The sequence below is a fragment of the Aphelocoma coerulescens genome, chromosome 8 (assembly GCF_041296385.1).
Source record: "Aphelocoma coerulescens isolate FSJ_1873_10779 chromosome 8, UR_Acoe_1.0, whole genome shotgun sequence".
NCBI lineage: Eukaryota > Metazoa > Chordata > Aves > Passeriformes > Corvidae > Aphelocoma > Aphelocoma coerulescens.
In genome coordinates, this window is record NC_091022.1 from 24,460,534 (window position 1) to 24,487,399 (window position 26,866).

General features: G+C 48.1%; 1 protein-coding gene across 1 annotated transcript; it reads right to left on the minus strand.

The window, feature by feature from the left end:
* Nucleotides 1-4,481: 4,481 nt before the first annotated feature.
* DMBX1 (diencephalon/mesencephalon homeobox 1) lies at nt 4,482-24,895 on the minus strand. The gene is given in 6 exon segments (XM_069023070.1): nt 4,482-4,901; nt 5,352-5,706; nt 6,900-7,078; nt 10,312-10,477; nt 24,597-24,651; nt 24,653-24,895. Coding segments are annotated over 6 exon segments (1,254 nt in total). The 5' UTR covers nt 24,751-24,895; the 3' UTR covers nt 4,482-4,500.
* Nucleotides 24,896-26,866: the final 1,971 nt, after the last annotated feature.

Below are 26,866 nucleotides of genomic sequence, written 5' to 3' on the forward strand. Positions count from 1 at the left end.
CATATTTGGCAGCGTTCTTTGTGTTTCCTCCACAGCAAATGATGATTTTTCATGGAGGAAATATAGGGAAAAAACATACCTCTATTCCCATATTCACCATCAAGGATGTTTCCCCTTCTTAGCAAAAAAAAAAAAGAAAAAAGACAAAAAAAGAAAAAAAAATGTTTCCTTTTAGTCTACCAGCATCATTACTGGATATTTTCTCATTTAGCATTTCTCCTGAACTGTTTAAATATCTCTTTTTTTTATTATTTTTTAAAAATTTTATACTAATTAGACATCTCTTGCAGAGTAGAAGAAATTTAAATGCAAACTTTTGCCCTGAATATTGTGACTGGTTTTCTCCTGGGCCTTGATCCTGCAAGGACCGTATATAAAACCTTTATGAATTCACTAGGGAGGGTTTGGAGCTGGAGCTGGTTCACCAAGCAGAGGCAAAGTAAACAAAACCATAGGAAGGGGAAAAGCCTAACAGAGGAAATCTCCAGATCTGTAACCTGTTTCCAAATAGGAACTAGGGAGACTTTGCCCAGAGTTTCCAGCACTGTTTTTAAAGGATTGAACCTATTCTTTTCCCAGCCTCTGTGCCATGCTGTGCACTTGTTTGGCATTCCTTCCATACATTAAAAAATCAACTTGAACACCTCCCTCACAGAACACAAAATGTTGCTTCCCCTTTTACATTTAACCTCCCTGTGGCTGAAGCTGTCCCAGCAATGCCCTGGCACCAGGTTGGCACAGCATCCAGAGGGGATGGGTAGCTCTTTTTCTCCCCTGTAATCGTTCATCTGTCTGGTGAGGTAGGATCTCTGTGTTACACCCCAAGCATTTCATGCCTGTGATGGAAGAAGCTGTGCAATATCCAACTAAAATGTTTGTTAAGAAGTGTCAGACCTCCGTCTGGAAATGAGGAGAAGGGAACCTCAGTCTGTTCTGATTCTGAGACTCATCAGTGACTTCATTTTCTTAAATAGCTGGGGCTGGTGGAGGGGAAGGGGACAAGCAGATCTCACATCACAAATCAGGATATTTGCAGGGGTTCTTCCCACCTGGAGAAACATCCAGCTTTGCAAAGTCCAAAGAGGAATGATGCAGAATCCATCCCTTCAGTCTTCCCAATACATACACAGGATTAAACTGAATGGGGAGTTTCTCCCTATGTTTTTTCATAATTTTCTATTGGTCAAAAATAGCCCAAGAGCTCAGAGACCTTAAAACAATATGCAGGAAAGAGTCAGTTTTGACAGATAATTGACTACTAATCTTTTGCAAGCTGTGAGCCTAAATTCATGTGTCTTTGCATTTCCAGATCAATTCTGGCTTTTCATGTCAGCTCACTCCCCTCATGGATGTTTGAGCTTGACTGTATCAAGGTAAACCCAAATGTTGCATAAAACACTTCAGGGGCTCATCTGTATTTAAGACAATCTCCTTTTTTTCCCCGGTTTATTTTTAAATTTTAGATATTTTCATCCTGATTCAGAATGGGAGAACTAATCTGCAGGTGGGAAACATTCACATGCCCCAGTCCAGGACCAGTTGCACCTCAGTCAGCTGCTGCTCCTTGCAGAGGCAGATGAGGATGGCACTGAACAGACACCCCTATGATGGAGATCCGAATGTCTCCTCTCCCAGTTTGCTTCCTGAGCTGCGCTGGCCTCATCTTGATGTTGGTTTTTAATGGTGTGAGAGATGCTCCAGTGGGGAAGTTCCTGGTAGCAGTTCCAAGCCTCTGTGAGGAAGGAGATCAGCAATAACAGAGGGATGAAGGGGTCAGGCTCCAGGGTCGGTCAAGACATGTGAAGGCTGTGAATGTTAAAACGAATTTTTGCACCGAGGCACAGGGAAGAGTTTCCCTCCTTGGCTCAGTGGGGAAGGTCTCCTCTCCTTCCAGAGGATCACAGCAAATCTAGTGCTGGATCAAGCGAGCTTATCTCCTGCGCTCCCTGTCCTTGCTTTGCAGGAGCAGGCCATAAATCCACATGTTCTGACCTTCCATGGTAAGGCTGTACCAGCCCTGCTGTGAGCTGGTGCCTCCTGTTCCAGCCCCATGGGCAGAGAAGAGATGCCTGTCTTACCTGGGATGGTACAAGAGTGACTGCAACCCTCTGCTCTCTGCCTGAAACACCCACTGGCATGAGCTGCAGTTTCATGGGCATCTTTTACTAACTAAAAAAGAGCTGAAGTGTAGATCTGATCTCACACCCAATTGCCTCACTTGTTCACTGGCACCAGGGAACAACATCAGAAGGGGTGTTTATTCAATTTGTGTTTGCTCTGCTCTGGTAAAGCAATTCCACGGCCTATAAAGGTGCAGAGGTTAGCAGGGCACAGAAAAAAATATAGGAGAATAGAGCCTTTTGAGGAAGGAGGAGGAAAATTAAAGCTTTGTTTGGGTGTCCCTGGTTTGGGTGACAGGCTGCAAAAAAGGAAGGCTGGGACTTTCTTTTTGGACAGAGTAAATGTGCTTTGGTGGTTTTAATTTATTCGGACTCCTTTGAAAGTGGCAGCCAAAAATCTGCTTCCTACAAATACATTTGGTTTTGGCAAAGTGGAGAATTCTGCCGGTCACGGGGGCTGATTTGACACAGTCAGGAAAACTAAAGCATGAGAGAAAAGCCCCAAACTGAAGTGTTTGGCACAATGGAAATATTTATGGAAGACACTCCGTTTTCCTTGGAAGCTGGTGCGGTTGATGAGCTGCCCCCATCCAGAGGTCTGCTCCTGCTACAGCTTTATGAGGGATAAAGCACTATTTCCTATCAAACTTGGCTATTCTTACGTCTCTATTTGCAGGAGTTAGATGCTTTTTCAAGAAGCATGGATGTAGCTGAAAACACTCTTTTCTTCCATGTTTAAAGAGGTAATTTGACCCCTGGCTGCTGCCCCAGCATGAAGCAAGGTGGGAGTGAGAGGGGCCACAGGCTATGGGTCTACGCTTCATGTTAAATCAATTATGATTATTTGCAGAGAGACAGCACAGCTCTGCCCAGTCTGTTAGTGACACACGCAGTCGACACTCCTGGGATACAAACAGACCACCTGCCCCAGAGTCACTCTGGATTTTTTTGGTCCTAGGTGATATTAGAGATTAGATCTGGATGTCATCCCTCCCTAATGCTCAGAGTAATAGCAGTGGGTCCAAAATGTTTATTTGGTTAAGCAAAAAAAACCAAACCAACAACCAGAAAGTGATTTAAACTGGCAGAATCATTCCTTCCCAACAAGGAAAACCGCCCAAGGATGAATGATTCCGATGAAATGAGACTGAAACTGTTCAATGCAACAATTCTGAGGCTGGTGAATTTTGGTTACTTGCAAACCCTGCATTTTTGGCAAGTTCATCTATCCCCCCTCAGCTCCTCAGGGAATATAAAGCCCCTGCTTACACCTGCTTTGCCTCCAGAAGTTCAGCATTTTTCACTTGTTACATTTTCGCTTGATAACCACTTTCGGAACTGAGGGCTTGAGGATAGAATTTGGTGACCAGAGTTTTTCTAGACACAGCTTGCATTAATCAAGTTTTTCGTCAAAGAACCATAAAATTCATGGTGTATGAACACACCAGGAGTCCATACAAAATTTTTATTATTATCTATAGTCAAAGTAAGACCAAAATGCTCACCAAAAAGAAAACCCTGTAATTTGTAAATAAAGTTTACACTTCACTGAAGATCAAAGAGGAAATAAAATAGATCAAAAATAATCCCACAAATTTGGCCTTCATTTTCTCCCAGCCAGCAGTATTTGGCCAATATTTTGTCGTCTTTGAGGAAGTGCTATTAAAAAGAAAAACCAAAAATGCTTGCCTTATAGGAAGTGCCTAAACAGGAAATTCACCTTCAGGTCATTTCCCAGTTGTTAAAAAATTATCCTCAGCAGAGAAGGGAGAAGTGGAGAGGTGAAGTGCACAATCATTTCTCTTCCCCATGGAACACCTTTAGGATGCTGACCCAAGAAGAGCAACTAGCTACCAGCTGAGGTCGAGAGGATGGCTGATTTGTAACTCTGATACTAGCTACTAAAATTGAAAAGGAAAGGGGAATAAAAGCAAAAGAGGTCATGGTTCTGTAACACTGACAGTAACACACAGGTGATGGGTGCTGTCAACATTATAAACTATATACAAGACAAAGCAGGACTCTTTCTTCCCCCAAAGAACGCAACAACAACAACAAAAAAGTGAATATAACACAGTTGGCACCTTATCGAGGGGATGAGGACAGGGGGCTCCTCCTCAGCGTCACAGGCTTAACTCATGGCAGTCCAGAGGACAGTTCATCTGTCTAAACATAGATCTTCTCCCCCTTCCTCGTTAAATATTTAGTGAAGACCAAGCCAGTAGCAGTGTCTGACGCAACCATGGTGCTAGTAAGACGTCAATAAATGCAAAGTTTTCCCTGCACGGGAGCACCTTACTTCAGGAAGAGGTGGGGGCACGGGGGGATCCAAGGAGTGCCGTGTGTAGTGCCAACCTCTGGTGCATCTTCTCATGGGCAGTCAGTTGGGGAGGGTGTCCAGCCCCAGGGACGCCGCGTGCTGCTTCGCCCGGAGCCTCAGGTTCTCAATGCTCGTGGTTTTACTGTTCAGGCTTGGCAGGGAGCTGGAGGCCTGCAGGATGGGGGAGGACCAGACCTGCTGAGCGTGGGACAGCGACTGGTAATAGGACTGACAGTGCAGGGAGCTTAGCGGGGCCATGTTGACGTTCATGCCCAAGTAGGGCATGGCAGACGGTGTCCCCATTTCAAAGGAGGAGTAATGGACCAAGTTGTTGGTGGCTGCCATGTGCTGGCGGAACTGCTCCTGCAGGCGGAAGAGGCTCAGGGGCGAGGAGGAGTAGGAGTGAGTCTGAGCCAGGCCACTGCTGGATGAAGGCGTCACAGTCGCGCTGATAGGAGACTCTGTAGCAGGAGACAGAGGGGATGGGGGTTATTCCTACAGGCTGCATGCAGGTGCCTATTCACACCCCAGAAGGGTTCGGGCAGCAGCATGGGCTTGTCTCCTGCATTGGAGGGCAAATGAGTGGGGGTATGACAGCCCATGAGAGCTAAATGTGTGCCTTTCCCATACTTGGCACCTCAGAGTGCAGAAATGGGGCTGAGCTCTCTGCTGCTGCTGGGCACTGTTCTCCCCAAGATCTAACTGGGGCAGAAGGCTTTGCTCTTTCAGTGCTCTAGCGATGGACATGCTGCCCTCTGTGGGGCCTGTTCAGTGCTGAGGACAAGAGGACAAGCGTGGGCAGCCTATCTGTGAGCACCCACTCCACAGGGAATATGGGACGATACCTAATCACCAGCACTCCCTTGGAAAGGGGTCCTAACACCAACCCCCATCAAGATGCTGCCCCTCACCTGCTTTTGGGCTCGCTCTCTTGCAGTTCAAAGCCTTGCTGTCCACACCAGGGCTCTTGTCCACTTTGGCCTCATCCAAGGTGCTCTTGAACTCCTCCTCTCTCTCGGTCTGGTCCTCGGGCGCTGACTCGCTGGCTGACTGCTCCGACAGGGTCAGGTTGAGGTCTGTGCCAGCCTCGCTGGGGAGGCTCTGGACCTTCTCGGTGTCCGGGGTGGGAGCCTGGGTCTCCAGCACCGGTGGGTCCATCTTTCCCTCACTGTGGCTCCCCTCACAGTCCTTCTGCTTCTGCAGCTGCTCTTTCTGCAGGCTACGCTGCTTCTTCCGGAATTTGGCTCTCCGGTTCTTGAACCAGACCTTCAGTGCCACAAGCAGGAGGGGAGAAAAACCAGTGAGAATCTTGCTTAGTGCCAAATTCAGCATCATTCAGCCTGGGAGCTTCAGGGGAACCCCAAGTAATGAGGTACTGCAAGCCCACTGCACCCAAAGGCTATTCCACTTTGCTGGACCTTAGAGTTCGACTGTTTTCAGTGCATCTACAAATAACATATCAATCAGACTTTAAAAAATACCTAGCCTCTATGTTGATTCTTTAAGACACTCCACTGCTGGTGTTTTTGGGGGTTTGTTAGGTTTTTTTCCCCTGAATTGGTTAGGCAGCTGCATCCAAAAAGAATGTCTTGCAGCTGTAATGTCTGATGACATGACATTGGCTTACAGTCTGTTACGTTTCTAAAACCATTGGGTTGTAAGTGTATCAAAACTACGATGGCAGCACTCAAAGTAAGTCATTACTGACATAGGCTGTTGTCTGGCAACTGCATTTAGGAAAGGAGGGGAGAATCCATATATTTTTTAACCTAAATCAGCAGACAGGGATTAGAAGAAATATATTTGCAAATCTTGGTCATGTTCTTTGGTTGGTTAGATAAGGAAACAAACCATTTTTTGATCAGAATGTCCTGGTATTTTTTATCAAAGAACTAATTTTTTTCCAGTAGTTTTTCTCTTTCCCATGAAGACTATTTGCATTTTAAAAGACAAGAACCTCTCCACCAGCAGGTTATGAACTAGAACATTTCACAAGTTGAAACTAAAAAAAAAAAAGCCAACAAAACCAAGAAGCAAACCCAAACCTTGGCCTGAGACGTTACAAATATTGACACTGGTGGAAATGAGCAGCTGGAATTACTTGGGTCTCTACTTTTTTGAGAAAGCCAGAAAAGCCTTGTAAATAAATAAATAAGTAGATTTCTGTTGCTGTTTCTAAAATTTCCCCTAAAGAAATGTGAAAGGACAAATGAAAACCATTGTGCACTTCAGACAATCCTAAATTTAAAAAATGTGGGCGTGGATTTGAAGTTACTTAAGCAGATGTGTGACTTTGGATGATTTTATCCTCCCTGCCCCCACCTTTGACAACTTCACTGCCCCGAAATCTTTGGTTCCACTGGAAGAATCCTGAAAGGTCAAGGGAGTTGTCAGCCCTCTGGGAACCCCGCTATGTTCTTTTGAACATCCCCACTTGCAAACCCACAGAGTATCGGTACCTGGACTCTGGCTTCAGGCAGGTTTGTGCACATGGCCAGCCGCTCTCTCATCACCACATCTGGGTAGTGAGTCTTCTGGAAGGTCTTCTCCAGTGCCTCCAGCTGCTGGGCGGTGAAGGCCGTGCGACTTCGCCTTTGTTTGCGGTGCTGGGATCCATAACGTGCCTCCAAAATGATGTCTTGAAATGTACAGCCGTTGGAAGACAAGAAAAGTGGCCAATTTAATTATTGGAATTTGTATGCTGACAGTCGAATAAAGCACTTGCTAACATCAGAAAAAACTACAAAGTGTTCTTTTGATTGCTTTAATGCTAATAAAGCACACACATATGGATTTTACTGGTTAATTGATGTGTCCAAAGAGACAAAACCATAGCAGAGGGGTTAAAACTAGATGACCTTTGAGATCACTTCCAGCCCCAACCATTCAATTATTCTAAAAGCCTGTTCTGTAGAAAGAACTTCTTTTTGTGACATCTGTGGAAGCTGTTGAGGCTCCAGTGCTGAATTTGATTGAAATAACTCAATCTGCTTCAACATCAGTGGGGCAGGACATGCAGATGCCCAGACCCCACCATGGCATAGGTATCTTTCTTTAAGAAACACAAATAAAAACGATGCGGGGACGTTCACTGCTGTACTTCTTTAATGTCTCTTGTGTAGCTCACTGAAGTCTTCAAGGCATGATATTGGAGAGCTGTTCTGGGCTCCAGTTCAGAGAGCATTTAAGCTCCCATGCTTTTGTGCATTTAGCTCTAAAGCACATCCTTTACTGAGCACAGACACTCTCCAGCATCTGGGGTGGAAACTCCAGCCAGGGCCACGTCCAGCCCCACTGGTTGCAAGCCCAGAGCTCATGTGCTGAGCTCTTCTCAGCAGAGCAGCTACTCACAAGGTCAGAATTTGCAAACCAAGCTTGGAAAACTGAGGGCAGAGAAGAAATTCAGACTGGGGAAAATCTGAGGCCAACAGTAAAGGGCTTATTATTTTACCAGGGGCGTTATTATTGCACAACAGTTCGTGGGAGTAGAAAGATCTTAAATCAATGAAAATAAGTTACTTGAAAATGAAAAAAACCCACCCTTTATTATGCAAGTTGGGACATGCTGTGCTACAGCCCTGGAATGAAGCAGTCTGGCAAGAGGTTTGCTCTCAAAGAGGAAATGCAGAAAGAGCAGTGTCTGGTATCATTTTTAATTCAGTTAAGAATGTGACTTCCAGAAGAAGGGAGTAATGAATACGTGAGAAAACAACGGAACAGGGAGAAAAACTGGCACTATCAGTGCACGGAGCCCAATGAAGGCTCTGGCTGCTGTTTATTTGTGCTTTTGTCACGAGCATCGTGACATGAATCTAAACAATAAACCTAAACCTGCTGTCGGGGCCACCCCCAGCACCACACAGCCAGGTCTCAGATCCACTGGCTAACGAGCGTGGCAAATCAGCTTTGCACTGCTCAAACATTCCTCTTCCAAAACTTCCAGCTGTTCCATTCTAGGTCAGCACTCGCAGCGCCCTTCTGGGGGATTGCCAGAGCTGCGTGGTTTTGGCAACCTGGCAAAGATGTGATCAGGCTAAAGGTCTTCAACAATATAATGCTGGTTGCATACAAGAGACTCTTGTGTTTGAGGTATCAGAGCTCCTTGGGGAGCTCAAATGCTGGTGATAAAGCTGTCCCTTTGGAGGCAGAGGGACCATCCTTGATGCACCCAGGCACAGCTCACAGTGCAGCCAGGTGAGGAGAAGGGATATTCCAGCACAAGAGATGAAACTGAAGCTGCCCCCAAAACATTTTAAAAAGCTAACATTTGTGTTTCAAGTACACGAAAACAGGAGAAAGGGCACTGGTTAAACACCCTACCTGCAGGCTGGAATATTCCCAAATTTCTAGAGTAGAGGTTAGACCTGCCAGCTCCCCTGAGGCAGCAGCTCATGCATTAAGTTTGGCCACTCCAGCAAGAGGCAACCAGCAATTATTTTAATGTTTTAACTATGTTTTCAGGCTTTGTGCAAGAAGGAGAATATAAATTGCAGGTGAGGCTTTGCACTTACAATCAGAAACCTCTGTTTTCTGACTTAAGGTCATTTGCTTTTGTGCTGCTTTATTCTGGCTGTCCCTGGAAGGCAAATGAGATCTATAACCTGCACTGAAAGATATTCAGAAGTAACAGAATGTGAGGCAACTGCAAAGGAAACAGCTTGTAGGTGTATAATGCCTACCCAGCCAATGATAAGCAGACAAGGGGACTGTGGGATTTAATTTGGAAAGTCTTCCAGGTGGGTTATTAATTTTAAAGATAAGAGGTCAGAAAACCAATTGAATCTTCTGGTCAAGAATATGAGAATAGCTTTTTTATTCTTTTTTCATCTTCCTCTGCTTTACTCTAGTTAGGGCCAAAGACATTAAATCCTCCATGCTCTACTCTAAAAGATACAGGATATCACAAACATCTTTCAAGAGATCTTCTCAGCTAGAAAAGGGGCACCTTGAGACCCAGAGTCTGCAAGGGACATTGCAGAGTTCAGGGCCATCTGCTCCCATCTGACCACCTGCATACTGAGAGGGGCAGGGAACAAGGGGATGTATGACCGGGACAAGGACAGTGCTCTCTTGTCATCACTCTGCAGTCCAGCAGCAGAGCCAGTAGAAGAGTCCAGGTCTCCTTGATTCCACTTTGGTTGTTTATTGATGAGGACAGTGACTCCTGCTCTGCCCTGCACCCCCTCAAAGATCCCACAGGCCATTGAGAACCATGTTAAGAAGATCACAATTAGCAGCTGGATAAGGGAATATTGCTGACATGAAGATTTGACAGCCAGCTGTGGCTCACTGATCCAAAGAGTCCAAGACCTTTATCATCATGCCTTTGTGGATTGCCCGCCTGGGAAGACATTCCTCAGACTTCTGGTTGCATTAAGGGACAATGTGGAGAAGCAAGATACGGTCTGGGCTGGCAGGAGGTGGCTGTTAGGGAATGCAAGACCTGAGCTGGTGCCTGAGCCGGGGAATCCAATTTACTTTGTGATCATGTTCATTTTGCCCTTATTTACTGACAAGACTGTAAAATTCTTTGCTGCTTTCTGTTCACTTGTTAAAACACCTTTCAGTGTCTTTTTATTCTCTCTTTTCAATCCCATATAGTGGGGCCACATCTCATCTCTTCCCTCCGCTTCTCAGCCATCGGGGGCCAGTCTGAAGCAAGGTGCCAGCAAACACTGGAGGTCAGGTGCCACCTGCAGAGCTTGGCTGCAGGGCCAGTCCTGAAGAGCACACCATGCCCTTGGCTCTGTCACACTCCAGAGGAGTTTCACTCAATGCAAGCAACAAGGGGATTTTTTGGTGGTGTTTTTTTTGTTTGTTCGGGTGGGTATTTAGTGCCAGGGAAGGGCAAAAGCCATGAGTTGTTCTTACCAGCCAGTCTCTCTGCCAGGGTGAGGGCATGCACCGAGGGCCGGTAGTCAGGGGCATGCTGGGCCTGCTGAGCTGCCTGCTGGTGGAGGTTGTACATGGCACTCAGTGAGTTCATGGCGTGCAGGGAGTAGCCGTTCACTCCATAGTGCTGCATGGTGACATAAACCTGCAAAACATCACCCACAGGAGAAACGGGCTTAGGGACGTGCTGTTCCAGCATCCTGGAATCTCAGGAGAGCTTTGGAAATGCTGAGCTCAAAATTAAAGTGCTGCATGCAAGGCTCATGTCTGACCCCTCAGCTCCAACAGGTTTAGGGATGGGAATGCAAATATCTCCTGTACACGTAAAGCACCATCAACACTAGTCTGGCTTCCAAACTTAAAGCCCAGAATCTGAATACATCCCACTCATGCTGATTGAAATATGGGAAATTAATTTTTTTGCATACCACAACGCATTTTATCATATTGCAGTGACTTTTAATGCATTGTCCTAGCTCTATCCCAGGGTTAGCTGGGATTTTGTCCCTATCATTTCCTACAGTAGACTGTTTTGTAATCCCATTGCTGGAATGTCAAATAATGTTCCTTATCTGAACTAATTTATAATTTGTTTCCATTCATTATGCATTTTTCTTACAGGTCGTCTTAAGAAAACACAAATGATACAGGGAAAGAACAAGAAAAAAGAGCATGTGGTGTTAAAGAAAATAAATCTGCAACATAATAGCACCAAAAATGTTATGGCTAAAGAGGGAATAAGGTTTGCAATAAATACCGACATTTCATAGCTCAATAGCAAGGAAATTATTTCAGAAAACTAATGGCTTTTTTTCTAGTGTGGGCTCTGCATGAAACTTCAAGCTCTTTTTCCTTACAGACCATCTGTAAAACTGAGCTAATATTGATCTCAAAAGCCGAGCAATGCTTCATTCATCCCTGTTGTAAATGACTGAGGGCCTCCAGGACATCGTTTCTGCAGTTTGTAAGACATCAGAAAGGAAGTTGTGAAACATTAGCCACAAAATAAATTTTTTAAACCACCGTTTACATCAGCAAGTCACCGTCTGGAAAGCCAGTGCAATGAACAAACGTTCAGGGAAAGAGGGTCAGCTGGACTAACTTAAGGAAAGCAGACATCTTCTCAGGCAGCCTCTTAGAAACCAATTTGAACACTGGAGGGAGGTGATGATTTTAGGAGAAATGCCCATGGTTTTAGGAGGAACTTGATACAATGAACAGTGAAAACTTGGAAGAACAATTATCTGCTGTATTTTCTGTACTGAGAAATGACCTTTATATTTTCCCGTAAATGATTTATACCACGGAGGTTCAGACTCACGTTGAAGAGGGAAATGAGTTGGTCCCACTGCCCCTCCTGCTCTGAACTCCCGTTCTCTCCACCTTGATGTAAGAAGCACAAACATGAAGTGACCCTGTGCCATAGCCAGAGACCAAGCTGGAGTTCCTTGGAAAAGAAGCTGAATTTTGTAGCATAGCGTGTGGGGCATCTTGTGGCTTCTCTCCATTGTGGTGCCCAGGAACGGGGGAGGGAAACATGCAGCTGGAGTTTGGTCAAACACTCTGCCAGCTCAGGGATGACCCTCATGAATGTGAGTTTTGGTTTTGGGATTGTCTTCTCAAAGAGGTTGCAGTTAACTATAAACCCCTAATTTTGGAATTTAGTGCTCAGCCTCACTGCTGTTTCCCCAAGTCCCTCGTGCTCTGCCACTGCATCATTTCAACCCTGAGAGCTGATGAAGGGTGACAGGTCCAGGTGTGGTTACACCACAAAGTTCTGACACACACTCTGATGCCAACTTCCTCTGCTTTGTGTCTGCCTGTTCACCCTCTCTGCATTCACTCCCCACTATTCCAAGCTGAACTGTGAAAATGGACATTTTTAGTTCAGGTGCCAACCGAAACACAAGACTGCCATAGCTCTGCTCTAACACAGCTTAGGGAAGATCTAAGCAATGACAAAATCATTTGCTGGTTCTCTGCTCAAGGTGAGGGATGTCACACACCAACAGATTTTTGGCATGTATATTTATTTTCCTCACAATGGGGCTCACAGTGAAATTACAGCTGTGATGTTGCTTTCCTAGACTGCAAAATTTTGCTGCTGTTAAGGGACATGTTAAGGGACATGTCCCAGCGACATGTACCACTGACATGGCCACAGAGGACATCTGCCATCACCTGGGAAAGACTCACCTGTGGTGCAGCCTCACCCCATCCTCGGTGTGGTTCTGTTCCCAAGAGCATCGTCCCGCCCAATAAAATTGTTCACTGCCCCGCTGTCACAGACAAGGGCAGGCCTGGCTTTTCTGGCCAACACAGGCAGCCAAACAGAGATTTGTGGCTTCATTCTGCCTCCTCCCCTCCCAGCTCACTAGTGAACCAGCTGGCTGGTTGCACCAGCTTTGGCCAGCAGGGTGGAGGTCTCAAAGCTTATTAAGCTCCTGCGTGTTTCGTGAAAACCATTTGAGGACACAGAACCTATTAACTGCCCTGGGCTGCTGCCAGACCTCTGTCCTTAACAGACGCTGGAGAATCCACACCAGGGCTCAGCCTTGCCAGAAGATACGGGGGAGGCTGAGTGTCTTTGACTCCCAACTCACAGAAACGCCTGTTTTTCTTTTCTAATCCCCCTTGCATGTGGTCAGCTGTGCAGCAAGCTGGCACATTAGAGGAAAAATGAAGAGGGAGAGGAGGGGAATTTTCCCGTACTATACGGTCTTCCAAGGACACTGCCAGTGGTGTTGTGTCTGGAGCCCAGTGTTTCCACTGAAACACTTGCTCCAGGAATATTGCAGCGTATTTGATTGTTAAAAGATGATTTTATGTGAACATTTTTGGGTGGCCTAGAAGAAAGTGCATCAAAAAGAAAAAAAGAAAAAAGAGAAGGACTTCACAGGGATGGACTCAGGATGGGAGTCAATGCCCATCACAGCTTTGGTGATAACTGCCTTTTACGCTGCAGTGCAGACAACAGGCAGAACTTCCTACTCACTTGTGCAGCAAATGCATCATCCCAGATTCGGTGTAAAAAATGAGGGAATTTACTGAGCGAGACGGTTCAGCAAAGTTAACTGAGACCACAAATAGCTCCTGTTTAACTGTCAGCTCTGAGCTCACTCCAACCCCAATAAATTAAATATTTAAAAGACATCATGCAGCAATTTTTTTTAATGGAGGAAGCCATTCATCAAGCCACTGCTGTGTTTCACAAGCTGTCGAATAGTGCTTACACTGGTTAAAATAATCTTTATATTTCATTAAGCAACCAAATAAGCTGATCCCTTCCCACTGGCTGTATAGATGGTCTTAATTTTCAAAATCTGCAAATGCATCTTTTATGTCTCTGCATGGCTGGAGGGCCTCAGGAGCAGCCACAGCCAGGAGGAGGATGAGAGCAAAGTTTGAACTCCTGCTTTATGGAAGGGGTATGGGCTTGAGCATCTGTGGATAAACTGGGAGGTTAAAGTAGGGTCCATCCTGAAAGAAAGGATCCTCATCCTGATTTGTGCATCAGAGATCATTGAAGAGTTAGGAGCAGCAGAGAAAGGAGATGGAAGCTGAGGAAAGGTGCAGGAAAACAGTAGGTGAGGGAAGAATGCCCCTGCCAGGAGCCTGTGGGCTGGTCCTGCAGTGTTTGCCCAGCACGGGGGGGGGATGCTGCCATGCAGTGCCTGGGCTGGCACCTCCTGGGGCAGGTAGTCCCTTCCTGCATGGCCCCTCAGGGCAGCAGCAGTGACTTTCCCACCCCCGGCATCACAAGCCCGGCTCTCTCCCTGCTTCCCACATTTCTCAGCACCAGGCTGTCAGGTCTCCTTGCCGTGCCCCGCACCCGACGCTGCCGGGGTTCCCACTCCTGTCCTTACAGTCCTGGCATTGCTACCTCAGTGTCAAAAACCCTTCCATGGCTTTTACCTCTCACTTACATTTTTGCTATGGAAGACTCATGGATGCTGTGCCTATTTTTCTTCCCAAGCCTGTGACTTCTCAGACTGCAGGGGCTGTGTCCTGCCAGGATCCAGCCTCACAGAGAGGACGTGGGGTTCCCCTTAGCTTTAACTGCTGCTGTCTATGAGAAATCGAGGTTTTTCCATTCCTGCATTTCTTTGAGGCCAGGCAGTGTAGCATTCTGCCCATCCCAGACTAATGCACGGACCCCACCACTCTGTATTCTGCTGCTGCTGTTCAATCTGATGCAAAACAATTTGCACATTTACCAGCTGGAAACAGGAACCCCGTTATCCCAGAGCAGAGCTGCACTGCTCCAACCAGTGTGGCTCCCATCCATCCCTTCCCAATGCTGGCCTTGAAAACCTCAGGCTCCCACCAAGTCATCCAGCACAAGAGTGGTGCAATTAATCATGCACCACCTAACACCTAACAGCGGAGATCTGACCCTGGGTTTTAATATTCTCAGCTTTGTACAAGGCTTTAAGTTTCCCTATTTAACTGGTAACTAATTTTGTATAATTTTGCATGTAATTCTGTCCTGAGAGAAGATGCGAAGAGAGACCCATGCATTTCCTCAGCAAGTGAAAACTCCTGTTCCTAGTGGCTTGTGTATGTGGAATTGAAACAGACCTAAGAACAATTTTAAAAAATGAGATATTGAAGTTTTCTGAGGAGTACGTGGCGAGAGAACATCCATATTTTCCCTTCTATCAAGGAATAAAACCCCAAAACAACAAACCACCACAACAAAATCACAAAATTCACCCTGGAGCCTGGAGCTAAATTAAGTGCACCCAACAATTTGAAATAAAGGCAATTTTCTGTCCACATTTCATCACTTTACTCCCCCCATCAAAACATCATCAATCTGTACCTGGCTTCACCTGCCAGTCACACGCAAAGTCTTCAGCAAAATTAGAGAACTGACAAAACCCATTCATGGAGAAGTGGATCTATCCCTGCATCCTGCAAACTCAAGGGTCCCTTGTGCTGGCCACAGAGCTCCTGTCATTGCTGGCAGGTTTGTCCTCATCCCAAGCTGTCCTGAACTAGGGCATCCACAGCAGCTCCCTGTGCCAGCACTGCTCTGGAAGGATTGAGCTCTAAACCAAGACACTGTTTTTGCTCCCCAAATCCAAACTGAGGTGAGATGGAAGAATTTTATTCAATAGCTTATTCTGGCCAGTTTTCCGAGGTAGAAGCAAAAAAATGCCTAGGACAAGACTTCTGCCCTTCTCAAGCAAACACTGTCAGGTGAGATGAGGCTGAGGCTGGATGTAGGATATGTAGCTTTGCAGAGGCTTTGGACCATTTTCTCTTTTCCCTCCAAACAGTGAGTCATGTCAAACTCAAAGAAGTACTGAGACTAAATTCATTGATCTACACGAAATGATACTACTCAGATGCCATCTTGAAGAATGGGGTGATAAAACCTGTGAGTTAAAAATACTGAATTATTCCTAGATGTTTCAATGAGAGGATACCAGAGTCTGCTTTTGACTGGTGGGCACTGTGAGGCGTTTCTTTATCGCTTCATCAAAGCTCAGGAGGGCTGGTGATGGTGTAGAGGGTGTATGAGGCCTTCTTTACACGGGGAATAAACTGTACAAAACCCCCTCAAATCTGGACTTCAGAAAGTCACTTTCAGAAGGGAATTTCAACACCATAGTTCATTGCTTATGAAGAGATTCACCACAGATGGATTCAAAGTTTGGAAGCGCTCGGCACAGCCTCGGGTGTGTGCCCTGATGGAAGGCGCAGATTGCGCACAAGAAAAGGATCAATTAAAAAAAACCAAGCATGAAACAGAAATCTGGTGCACTTGATTGGTGTTCAGGGTTCTGCAGGTGACAGAAAAAAATGGGAGTAGCCCTGTCATGTAAAAGAAAAGTTGTGGTCCTCAGCCTGAGCACCTGCAAAGGTGCTACAAATCACTGTTGGTGTTTATGCAAAGCACAGGAAGCCACTGTTCATTACTAACAGGGAAAAACAGCAAATGGCTTGTGCTGCAACATCCTTTCCCCCTTATTACCACTGGCAATAAACACCACTGAAAATAAAACCACAACAGAATATCCCCCCTCACCTCCCCCAGAGCTGTTCTGCGTTATGATTTTATGCTTTAATTCCTTATTCAGAAACACTTCAAATCAGAAAGATAAATAACAAATCCCTTACTCTGTGTAACTCACATTCCAGGGAAACAGGCTCACTCTATAGACAGACATTGGGTTTATATGTATTTGGTACTAAATGAATTACATACCTGGGGGGTTATGAATAAATGATCCTAGCAAGAGGTTTTCTTCAATCTTTCTTTTTTTTTCTCCTAATATATCCCTAAATCTTTTAGATATATAAAGGCCCAAAATCATGTAAGATAATAACCAACATGTTATAAATCAGTTTTGTTCCTCACGTGAGATTACCGAATGTCTAAGGAAACAATTTCACCTTTGTAGTGGATGAAATATAAATAATTTGAAATACTGCAACACATCATAGTTTCTCATTCAAATGTCAAAGTCCGAGAGCAGCATGCACCATAAAAACAGGCTTCCAAAAGACTTTCCTCATAACTGAAATGAGGAATTGAGAACAGCTCCCAAAAAAACCCCTCAGGACTCTGCATTTTTGATCTTCCTGAAATATTTTTACACCTGTGAAAATCCCTGGATTTAAATGAAGTTAATTTCTAAGTGCAGAGAGAGATCTTAATTAAAGAGGATCTAGTTAAACAAGTCAAAACCCAATGAGAGCAAAACCTGACCAATTAACCCAATTCCTGCAGTTCACACCCAGCTATTCCTAGTGACCTCGGTATAAATAAAGAGATCTTTTTCTTAAAACCAGGAGGACTGCTAGCAGCTAAAATCTGGAAATACTTCCAGTCAGGGACAGCGTCACCATTTTTTGGGTAGACCTTGTCAAATAATTGCCTCTTTGAGGCTGTGCTGATGATGAGCACAGAAACTGTGTTTGTAATGCTCATCTCTTTATAGTGGAAACATAATGGCATGTGAGAGGGCTTGTAGTTTTTATAAAACAAAGCTCAGAGCATCCTGCTGAGACGAGGAAGTTTTGTTGCAGGACTCTATGAGTTCTCGACAGCAGGCTGTGAGTGGCTGAGGTAACAGGCCCTGGCTAACAGGGGCAACTCACATCAGCTCCTGTGATTTTTATTTAAAGCTTTTGTGAAATCATCATTTTTCACCCAAAAGCCCCAGATAACAGAAGCGAGCGATTGATTAGACGTTTTCTGGCAAAAGACTTTCCAATGCCTCTGTTTGCAGAGGAATTCTTCAGAGGGCAGGCTTGCTAGGTCAAAAATGAAGAAAATAAAATAAAGACATCCTCCAAGTCTCTGCTTTTGAGTGAGGGGTAAGTTTTAGGGCTTGGAGCCCAGCAGCTTGGAGCCCAGCAGCCAGGAGTGGCATTACTAAACATCTCTGGGGTGCTAAATACCTCGCTTGTCGTAATTTACACGAGAAAATCAGTGCTTACAGATCAAACCAGGACAAACCTCCCTTCTTCCCTTTGGAGCAGCACTTAAGCCTCAGTAGAAGCTCTTGGAATTTATACTGAAGTGGAGCATTTTCCTGGGTAAAGCTCTTGATATGAAGATCACTTTGACTGTAGTTTCCCATCGCATTCTGCTTCCACATCAGTCAGCAACAACAGCAATAAAAAAAATCCTGCATTTAAGATTTCTTATCATTAACATGGAAACGGAACCCTACAGCCCAGCTCTGCCAACACTGATGCTGCACGCACCACATCCGTGGATAAGGAATGTGGTCACATCCCACTGCAGCCAGGCTTGCATCTTCCTGTGCTGCCCACCTGCTTCCCCCTCCAGACCTTACAGCGTCTCTGCCTGGACTGCCCTGAATTCAGAACTTGGAGTAACCTTAAAGTACCCTGCAATCCAACTACTGAATTCATGAGCTGCTTAAAGGGTTTATCTTTGGTGTTTTTATTAAAAAAGCCCCAAAGTACCTGCTCAGCCCTTTGCCTCACTTCTGTGGAAAAGGCTTTCTTGAGAAGCATTTTGTTTTCCTTAATGCTGGCAAAGGGAATTTTCCAAACCAGACTCCCCACACTCTGCCCTTCCCCAGGGCTGCTAGAAGCAGGAGGATGGCTCGCTGCTTGCTCTCTGCCCCCAAAACAGCTTTTGCCTGCAGCGTATTTGATTGCAGATTGTTCCCATGAGCCAACTGATCGTCTTGAAGGCAGCCTCTTGGGGCTTCTGGTTCAGGGATCTCCCTTCCCTGGAAGATGGAGCAATATCCTGGAGGATTTTACCCATGACAGTCTCATTAAGAAGACAAGGATCTACAGTTCTGTGTCAAAATATGTTTTTAAGCCTGTGACCTTTGGTGACAAGGACCTGTGTCTGTCATGAGCACCACAACCACGACACTGATCTGACAATCTAGCACTGAGCCCTAACAAGGGAGATCAAACACTGCAAGAAGTGCACAGATGAGCTTTGTAAAGATTTGCTGAGGCAGTTTAAGACATTTCCAGTTCCATTCCTGCTGCTTCCAGGTGCTGCAAGCCTGGAAGCCGGCCTGGCAGAGGGGAATGCGGGCTTGCTCCAGGCACTCCCAGTGCAATCCTCAGCCCAGATGCTGGGCTCCACGGGCAGGCACTGGGATGAGGCATGCAGGGAGGGTGATTTCTCCACCCACCACCACCAGTACTGATCAAGAAAAAAGTTGAAGCTGTAAGTTCTGAGTGTTAAGCTGAGAGAGTTTGGTATGCACACGAGGAGGGGAGCAGTGTGTCTTTGTGAAATGCAGTGGTTTCTGCCACTCTGCTGGAGTTTGACCCCACTGGCACAAAAGGACTTTCCTAGGGGCTCTTTTAGCTGATTAGATGGGAGGCTGTGAGGTTATGATGCCAAGTGCAATTCTACTTGAAGGTGATTTTGAGAGATATAAAGAGCAAGCAAAATTCAAAAGCAACAGAAGCTGAGAGCCTGAACTCAGGCTGTTCCTGCAAGTTCAGCTGGACCCTGCCTCTGCTGCTGCAGATGATTCTTACCGTCACAAAACACATGATGGCAACTGCTCCTGCTCAGACTTAAATCAGCTATAAGGCAAAATGACAGACAATCCTACCTTGGTCAAAAATGGAAAAAAAAAATCCTGAAAGGCATCTCCACAAGCCATGCAAATGTGGGGGATTTCTAATACCTTAAAAGAATAATACCAGAAGTTTTAAATTTTTCTTCTTTGCAAGTGGTAACACCATTTTTCATCCTAGCACTAAAAAAGATGCTCGAGCTCAGCTTTTACAAGGAGGGGCTGGGGTGGGGGAAAGACTTGCACCACCTTAAAACAGGGCCACGAACTGGAGTTAGTGGCAGCAGTGCCAGGGGCTGGGGAGCACCACGGGTACATGCAAGGCTTCCTTTCCCGTAAGCGTTTGGATCCCTACACCGAATGAAGTGCGGCTGCCAAGGTAAGCAATGTATTTTGGCCACCAGCAGGTGATGTGTGCTCTAAAGAGCTGTGTGCTGTAAAGCAGGCAGAGCTGCTAAACGTCTGCTGGGTTTTGTGGGGAGATGTGGAGTCCCGCAGCAGAGGCACGCTTACCCACCTCGGGCTAACACCACCGAGAGCTCGCAGAGCTGCTCCCTGCTCGCTCCACCCGGTGCTCAGCACGGCTGGAGACATCGGGTTTCCACAGCTCCCTCGAGCATTTTCTCCCTGGCGAGATCCATCAGCTCGTCTCCCCCAGTGCAAGTGTTCCTTTTCCTTTGGAAGATCCGGGTGGAGTTCCCAAGCATAGCACTCACGCTTTCAGTTTTACAGCACCATTTCTCAAGTCAGTATCTGCTCTGGCCATACAGAGGCTACAGCTGGTCCTGAGAGAGCTGTGCCAGCTACCCGCAACTCCTGGTGTAAATACCCATTTCCCTCCCTTCGGAGCACTGCTGGTCCATCCTGCTCCCAGCCCTCCCTCAGAGACTCTCTCCTTCCCATGAGCTGCAATTCCACCAGACCTGCTTTAGGAAACAGAAGAAGTCTGATCCAAAAATTAATGAAGTTAAAAGGACTTTTTTTTTTTAAAAAAAAATCTATTTCAATAACTCTTAGAGCGAAATAAACTGGTGAGAAAAGTCCCGGAGTTTGGCTAACCCTGGTGCACCATGAATTAATTCCTGGTTATTTGGCTACATTTCCGAATTCTCCACCCTCTTCACAACCAGCATATTTTGATGGAAATTCCCTCAAAGTAGGTTAGTTTATTACTAGCTGTATAGGATTGGAAAATTTGGATTTATTGAATCCATGTTCTTCAGCATTTTCCCTACTCCTGTGTTTTTCCAGAAGAAGCAAGGTAGTTATAAATGTCCTGTTCAGACACAAGTTGTGGAAATCAGCTCTCAGCCTTTTGAAAGGGTTTAAGGCCCATTGACATTCATCAGTGCTTCAGCAGAAGCATTTTCCACTTGAAGAGCTAAATTTTGTGATGCCCCTGAAAAACCACTGGAATCTTAGAAAACATTGACTACTTCTAGCTAAGACCCACAGCATCACCAGTAAAACCAGTCAGTAGCTATATCAGAAGAGCTTGGTCCTGGACCTTCTCAGCAGCACCTTTGTTTTGTCAGAGCTGGTTGTAAAAATAACAGAGGAAAAAGAACTCTTCGCTCTGGCTTTTTTTCATCCAATTTCCCTCTTTCTCGGCAAAACATTCTTTAAAGGATAAAGACACTGGGAACAAAACCCACTGCAGTCACTCCCTCTACAACTATATTGTGAAAAAGTTGCCTGGCCAGCCTGTCCTTCTCTCTGATTTGTGGGAAGCTTCTCTGACTCTGTTTCTTCGGTGCAGGCAGAGACACTGGCACTAAGGAAAAGCAACATCTGCACCAGCTCTGTGAAACAGAGCTGTGCCTTCTGATACAGCAGTAAGATCCCTGCTCTTGTGTGAGCATGAGGAGAATCTCCCATTTAGACATCAAGATCTCTAAATTAGCAGGAAAAGCTGGAAATCTCATCTAAACTGGCTTTCTGTGTACTGACAGTACAATTTTGGGTGTATTTTTGCATTGACTACGTGGGCATAATTTAATACAACCTCTCATCAGTCATGGGGTAACTCAGGGTTGAAGTCACTTTTACCCTTTTTCAGGAATTTTATCCCCATTACAGTTCTTAGTTAGAATGGGAAAACTGAGCTTAGAAGCACAATCCAAAAGCCAAAGGGTTGTAGATCCAAGTCTCTCCGGCTGGGGCAAACAAGGAAGAGGGATTGACTTGCATCAACTTACTCATGGGTGAAAAGTGAACGTGGAAGGGAGAAGCTGAACAGTCAGCGAGCCAGTTCTGAGATGTTCTCAGGAGAAAGAGCAGCGAGAAACTGCAGATTTATTCTCTGCTTGCCATTGCATGGGGAGTGTGGGCCAGGGAGGGTGTAAAATCTCTCATCTGGTGGGTGAGTCCCATCCTGCTCTCGCTAGGACAGGCGGGGCACAGGAACAGCCTCATCCGCACTGGGGCACCCCGTGGGGCTCAGCCTTTGCCCTTCATCAAGAACACGACCCACGTCCTGTAGGTGGATGAGGTACCCAGCAGGGTCAGTTGTCCAAGGCTTGGAAACTCGGGGTGGAGAGGAAAAAAAGCAGCAGATATTGCTTGAAAAGCTGGGGAAGGTGGGTGCTGAAGGTTACCCCCGTAGCCCTCCTTGCCGAGCCCTGGGCAGGCTGGGAAGCGACCAGCGGCTCCCCCAGCCCGAGGAGGGTCCCACCCGACCCAGCTAAAAGCAGATTTCGCTTCTATTTTGCTTTGTGTTCTGTGCAGAGCTGAGGGAGAGAGAGAGTAAATAAACCCCGAACCCTCCAGCCCTGCCTTTGGGGAAGCGGGAGGCTACTTCAGACAAAACTGTTATCCATTAACATCCAATTATCACTTGGTCTAAGCCATTAATTATAAATCAGCCTCCTAATTGGGATAATTAGCTCTCTGCTACTTAATGTAGTATGACTGATGCGTTTGGAAAGAAGGTAATCAGTCCATTTGTTTAGCGTTAGGCGAACAAATCCAACTCTCATGGTTTAATTTCAGCCGCAGCCTTCCCACCGCCTTCCCCCCTCGGCCCACCGTCAGCATTCAGAGCTCATTGCAGCTCCGTTAATTGTTTGGGAATCACGGCGGGGATGGGCACACGCGTCTCCGCGGGGCTTTCGGGACAGCAGCCCCTAGCCCGGGGATGCGACCGGATTCGCCCCTCCCTCGAGGGGAATTGCTGGGATTTTGGGGAGGGGGTTAATTAGAGGGGACGGGTTTGAACCTGAGCGCGACCCCACAGTTGGGATCGCTCCGGAGGAGAGAGGGGCTCCGCACCTCGCATCCCCCCGTCACCTCGGCCGGGCCTCGCCTCTAGAAACCATTTCAGGGAGAGCGGAAAAACTTTCCTTTTTATTTTTTTTTTCCCCCTCTCCTTTCCTCCACTTCCCCTGGAAGTCTCATTAATGCCGGCTGCTCGGCGAGCCGCCGATAGCTGCGGGACATGATTAGATATTTATTACTGTCATTTACATGGAAAACTTGAGCTAACCAAGTGGAACTGGAGGGGGCCGCCGGAGGGGACGGGATGAGGCGGAGCGGGGACATTTCTTTTTCCCCGGCGCTGAAAGTGGAGCCGGAATGCTGGACACAGCCGGAGCGCGGCCGGCTGGAGCAGAGGGTGCGGGGACAACCCCGCAAAGCCCCCAGCCAGGGGCAGGGCTGTTGGGCCGAGCCCTCCCCGGGTCTGGGGCTGCGGTGCCACCTCGCTCCACCCGCGTTTCGTTTCGAAAGGGAGCGGGCAGCGCTCGGTGCGGGAATCCCACCGGGAAACGGGGGATGTCACCCCCTCCCTCCTTTCTGCTGACGGCCTCGCCGAGGCGACTCTCGGGGACACCAAGGACCTATCCCGGGTCCCCCCACAGGCGCCCGAGGTCGCCGCCTGGAAATAAATGGAGAGCACAGCCGGGAAAGCCGCCGACCGCGGGGACAGGATGGCTCCGTATGAGGAGTTTCTCGCCTCTTCTCTCCCCAGATGAAGGGACGGCACGGCGAGCGTCGCAGCCAAACCCCATCTCCATCGGAGCAGAAACTTCCCCGAGGGCCTTGCTTTGGGCGAGAGGAGCCCGTGTGTCCCGTCCCCAGCAAGGCTTCCGGGGAGGTCACCCTCGCCCTCTCCTTGCCCTCTGCAAGGGGGACGGGTCCCGGGTGCCCCGGGCAGCCAGCACCGAGTGGGAACACGGACTTCTTTCCGCTCAAGTGCTGGCCGCGGCGGAGCACAACCCACCCCCCTTCGCTATCTGTTATCCCATGGCCCGAGGGGCGACTCTGGCGGAGATGTATGAGATCTCTTGCGGTAAAAATATGCATGCGGATCCCCATTTGGTTAGCCCTATAATGGAGGTGTAAATAGGTTTCGACTGCGAAGCCCTTAATTTATCAAGAAGGGCTGACAGCGCAGGTCCGGGATTTATACGCCCCTTAAAGAGGGAGAACGCGGAGAGGGGGGGCGGCAAAGACCGGCCTGCCAGCTCCTTACGGGGGGTCCCCGTCCGTTTTGCCGTCTAACCTCGCAACGGGGTGATGTGGGGGTGTGATTTGTCCTAAAAAAAGCTTCCTAGCGCTGCCGGCATCTCGCTCTCCCTTCCGCAGTCAACTTCCAGCCGCACCAGAAAGAGCAAACAATCCCGGAGCCACCCCCAGCGGGGCCATCGCCATCGTCCCCTGCTCCCGGCCCCTCTCGGGGGTGTTTCTGCCCTCGGCAGCTCTCCCCAGGCTGCGCAGCTTACTAAAACATCATTATGTAGATGGAGGGAAAGTTGCGCTCTCCTCCTGCGGAGCCCGGCTGACAGAGGGATGCGCATCCCCCACCATTCCCTGAGCCGGGTTATAACCCTCGCATCCCCGCCAGCTGCCTAAACCCGCACCGGAGCGGGCTCGGAGTTGGAGTCAGTAGGGAACGAAGCCCCGAGCTGGTAGTGGGAGTTTGCATTTTTTTTTTTTTTCGCCGTGGTTTGGATTTTTTTTTTTTAAGCGTGGTATACCCCAAATAAACAAGAAAGAAAAAAAAAAAAAAAAAGAAGGACAGGAGGACACATAATTCGCGCTGGAGCACGGGCTAGGCTTCTCCTCCTCGGCGGTGCGCGCATCCCTGCCAGCGGTCCCTCCGCCGGCCGCGCATTCCCCCACGGACAGATTCCCCCTCCTCGCAAGCCATCCCCAAAGTGCTCTTCTTTCCCGCTCGGCATCCCCAGCCCACCCGGACCCGCGCTGCCCGGGGGGGGTTCTTACCTGGGGCGGTGGGGCAGCCTCTCCGCCCGCCGTGGGAGCGGGGACGCGCGTGGGAGCGCGGCGCTGCGCCCCGGCCCGCCCTACTCCATCCGCCCGCGCTGCCTGCGCGCTGCCTGCGCGCCCGGCGGAGCTGCCATCTACCGGGAGTCAGCATTGGAGAAGGATTTTTAAAAGGAGCTTCATAGCGACCCGGGAGCTACCCAGCAAGATTTTCAATGGTCCTCCACCCTGTCAATCAAAGCGGCGCTGCTGATACACCCCCACCCCCCCCAACACTTCTTACTAGTCATTTACTCCAAGCCGAGGTGTAAACGCCTAATTAAATCCCTGAACGCGGACGGGATGCCGGCGGAGGGAGGAGGGCTAGAGCCAGGACTAAGGGGGTGGTGGGGTCCGTAAGGCACAGGGAAGGGAAGCTGTGCCTCTCTCCGCGCCCCCCGCTTAGCACCGCGCTGGATCACACCCTGAAGTTTCCCTCTCCCCCGACGGCCCCTGGGTGGTGATGCTGGTGGGGGATAATCTCCTAACCTTAATTATAGAGCGACCGCGGTCCGCCACCCTCCTCCCGGCCGTCTCGCTGTCCCAGCTTAGCCTGCTGCACCCCTCGACTACTCTTTAAAATGGGGTGTTGGGGGCACGGGCACGGTCACAACTCGGAGAGATAAAATAGGAGCCGTGGAAGGAGCTCAGAGGAGCGTTGGGCGACGGATTCGCCGTCCGCCCCGTCCGGGAAGCTCCGCTGCGGCAGCCGGGAGCCCACGGGCGGCCCTGCCGGGACAGGGGAGCCAGGGAAGGCAGAGGGAGGGACAGCGGGCAAGGGGGGACCCCGAGGAGCTTCGACGAGGAAGGAAGGAGCATCCTCCAAGAATCTCCCCGCTCGTCATTTTTTTTTTTTTTAAGATTTCCCCCCGAAATAGTTTTTTTTTTTCCCTTCGGTATGTAAAAAGTGGAAAACCAGATTTTCCTTTTCTTGTATTTCCTTTTCTTTCCCTTTTTACTCTCTCTGCGGGATTTTCTCAGGTATCTTCCCGTCCAGCGGCCGGGCTGGTTATCTGGCAGAGCTCACTAACTGGAGCGGTGGTTGTGTTTGCTTTTCAGCTTTGCCATGCCTTCGCAGCAGAAAGAGCAGTTTAAAGCCTTTAGAGAGATTGCTAATAGATGCCAGTTCCTTGCCTTTAGATTCTCTCCCAGCCCAGGAGGATTTAGGATGGGATTGGGAGACGAGACGCCATTTCAGGCTCCAAAACACCCTGTTTTAAAATGACTGCGGGTAAGAGGATTAAAACAATAATACCCTTCTCTTCTTGAAGGTTTTTTTTTTCCTCTCTCCCTCCTATAGAAAAGATTTCTTCTCCCAGAGCAAAACCGTTTAGACAGGAATTAAGGGAACAAGAAAGAATAAGAGGGGGGGGGGGGGAGAGGACCTTTTAATTTGAGCTTGATATTTTGAACAAATTCTGACCAAAAGAAAAAAAGAAGGGATCGGTCTGGCTCGGGACACCAGAAGGCTCCAAGTGCCACTTTCTTGTATTTATTTTTATTGTGTATATTTATTCTTTTTTAAACCAGTGGTTATGGGGTACCAACTGATCGTCTCGGGAAAGAGAGGGAGGGGGTGAACCTATTGAAATCTATTCCAACCTGTTCCTGCCCTCGCTCCACCGACGTCCCGCTCGCCCCCAGGAGCGAGGAGAGCCCCTCGCCCTGTGCCTTCCCCCCGCATCCTCGAAACCAACCACCCGCTTTTGGCCAGGAAACCGATTGGGCGAAACTCGGCGCTTTGATCTCCGTGATCGCTTTTCGGGGACGTTTTTCAGGGACCCGAACCCTGGGCACCACCCCGCAAAACCAACGCGGAGTGGCCCTTCTTGCTTTTTCTGTGGTGACTCTGCAGAGGACACCACCACTGCCACCGCCCCCCGAGTTTGCCACCGGCACCTTCCCTTCCGCGCTAATCACAACGATTTGGAAAGGGGGACGGCGGGGACCCAGCAGGCGACGCTTCCCAAAATTCAGCGGTCCCCCTGGAATCCCCTCCTCGCCCCTCAAAACCTGGTTGGGAGCAGCCCCGCGGACCTGTAGCTCGCGGGATCTGGGGCACAAACATCAACCCCGGGGGGCAAAAATCTGCTCCAAACGCGGCAAACTTCGCGGGGCTGCTGCGCTCCGTGCAGCGGGGAAGGGGTTCCCCGTGTGCCGGGGGGGCTGTGCCTGCCCGGGGTGGGGGCAGCGCGTCTTCTCAGTTGTTTCTGAATTGTCGCTTGCAGCCA